This window comes from Patagioenas fasciata, chromosome 21 (assembly GCF_037038585.1).
Source record: "Patagioenas fasciata isolate bPatFas1 chromosome 21, bPatFas1.hap1, whole genome shotgun sequence".
Taxonomy (NCBI): Eukaryota; Metazoa; Chordata; class Aves; order Columbiformes; family Columbidae; genus Patagioenas; species Patagioenas fasciata.
In genome coordinates this window covers 1,365,763-1,367,736 of record NC_092540.1, presented here as the reverse complement: position 1 = coordinate 1,367,736, position 1,974 = coordinate 1,365,763, and the positions used below count along the sequence as shown (strand labels likewise).

General features: G+C 62.0%; 1 protein-coding gene across 1 annotated transcript; it reads left to right on the top strand.

Annotated features, from left to right (window-relative positions):
• Positions 1–1,521, top strand: GOLT1A (golgi transport 1A). The gene is made up of 5 exons (XM_065854680.2): positions 1–85; positions 612–703; positions 811–989; positions 1,110–1,173; positions 1,349–1,521. Exons 1-5 carry the CDS (start codon positions 61–63, stop codon positions 1,385–1,387), a joined length of 399 nt encoding a protein of 132 aa, XP_065710752.1. The 5' UTR covers positions 1–60; the 3' UTR covers positions 1,388–1,521.
• The last annotated feature ends 453 nt before the right edge of the window (positions 1,522–1,974 follow it).

Here is a 1,974-nt window from a genome sequence, read left to right as displayed (position 1 = left end):
TCCAAGGGTCACTGCCGGGTGGCACCTGGAAGCGCGGCCACCCTCGCCCAGCCCCGCAAGATGGTGTCTCTGAGCGACTTCCAGCGTAAGCGGCGGGGCAGGGGGTGGCCCGGTGACAACGCCTGTCCCCATGGGACTGATGTGCACCCGGGGATGCTCCGCAGCACCGAGTCAGGGCTGGGAGCTGCTGGCTGGGGTTAACAGGGAGAGGGTGCGATGGGGAACCCCATTGTGGGGTGGGGGGACGCGGGGACCGGGCAGGGCTGTGTTCACTGGGATCCTGCAGAGCCGGGTTTGTTCTCACCGTCTGCATCGGGAACAGCAGCTCAGGTGCTTGGCTGCTCCGGGGGGCATCTCCAGCCTCCCCACCACTGCCTGCTCCAACACCCGTGTGCCACCACTCAGGAAAATGCTGGAGATGGTCTTCCCATGTATTATTTCTTTGTGGTTGATTCTTTATCTGGAAGCCCAGAGGGGTTTCTAGGGCACCGATAGCCCCCCCCAAGCTTGGAGCAGGTGGGATGTCTGCAAATGGGCAATGTGACCATGACCTGAGACGGGACCTGAGCTGTGTGCCCGAGACTCCACCTCAGCCCTCCCGTCCTCCACAGGGATCGGAGTGGGACTGGTCGGCTTCGGCCTCTTCTTCATCCTTTTTGGGATGCTCTTGTACTTCGACACAGTGCTCCTGGCCTTCGGGAACGTGAGTACGGTGGGGCCGGGCTCCCTGCAGCCCGTGCTGCTGCCCAGGATGGAGCAAAAGGTCCGTCTGGGCAGGACTCCTCAGACCCGCTCCCTTCATCCTCCCAGATCCTCTTCCTCTCCGGCTTGGTCTTCATCATCGGCTTCAGGAGGACCTTCACCTTCTTCTTCCAGCGGCCAAAGCTGAAGGGCACCAGTTTCTTCCTCGGGGGCGTCCTCATTGTCCTCATGCGGTGGCCGCTCCTGGGGATGCTGCTGGAGGGTTACGGCTTCATCATCCTCTTCAGGTCGGTCCCACGGCCCCGGCCATCCCGGCATGGTTGGGGGAGCGGGACCGGGCAGAACCCCTGCTGCCCCCCAGCAAAATCCTGGCACGGAGCTTAACAGAGGCTTTTGTTTCGATACAGGAGTTTTTTCCCGGTGGCTTTTGGGTTTTTGGGTGCGCTGGTAAACATCCCGGTGCTGAGCAAGGTGAGCAGGGTGCTGGGCAGGGCTGATGTGACCCCGCAGGTTTGCAGTCCCTGGGTGACACTGATCCTGGTCACCGTGGTTGGGATCAGACAGAGAAGGTCACCGCGGTCTCCCCACACCCCCCGGGGATGCTCTGCAGGATTTTCCTGCTGATCAGGATCTGTGCCTGTTGCAGCTCTTGCAGAAGGTGGGAGACAGCAGCTCCATGGTGTGACCTGCGGGACGGGCCACATGGCTGGAGACGGGACATCACGAGCGAGCCCTGGGTCCGGCTGTCCTGTGGTGAGCTGTCACCTCTCTCGGCCACGGGACACTCGGGGCTGGCCAGAGCCACCCCCACCATGGGGACGGTGCCTCGCTGCCCCGTGGGGTTCCTGTGAGCAGCTCGTGAGCGAGGGCCCAGGGACCGAACGCGGTGCCAGACAGGCTTCTGGGATTATTAGCGTTATTTTATTCTTTTTGTCTCCCCCTGTTGAAAGATTTAATTAAAACGTGTGTCTGAGACCCAGCTCAGCCTGTGCTCCTTTCCTGGGGCTCAGGGCTTGCTCCAGCTCTGACATCTCCTGGTGTCACCAAGAGGCATCGTGGCCATGGTTGGAAGTGGCACAGGGACCTTCCCATGGCTGCAGCTGGAGGTGGTGCAGGGACCTTCCCGTCGCCATGGCTGGAGGTGGCACAGGGACCTTCCCATGGCCATGGCTGGAGGTGGCACAGGGACCTTCCCATGGCCATGGCTGGAGGTGGCACAGGGACCTTCCCATGGCCATGGCTGGAGGTGGCACAGGGATTTTCCCATGGCCA

Coding starts and splice junctions, on each gene's coding strand:
- GOLT1A (XM_065854680.2), top strand. CDS start 61: ATGGTGTCTCTGAGCGACTTCCAGC. Junction 86..611: donor GTCTCTGAGCGACTTCCAGC/GTAAGCGGCGGG, acceptor CGTCCTCCACAG/GGATCGGAGTGGGACTGGTC. Junction 704..810: donor TGCTCCTGGCCTTCGGGAAC/GTGAGTACGGTG, acceptor TCATCCTCCCAG/ATCCTCTTCCTCTCCGGCTT.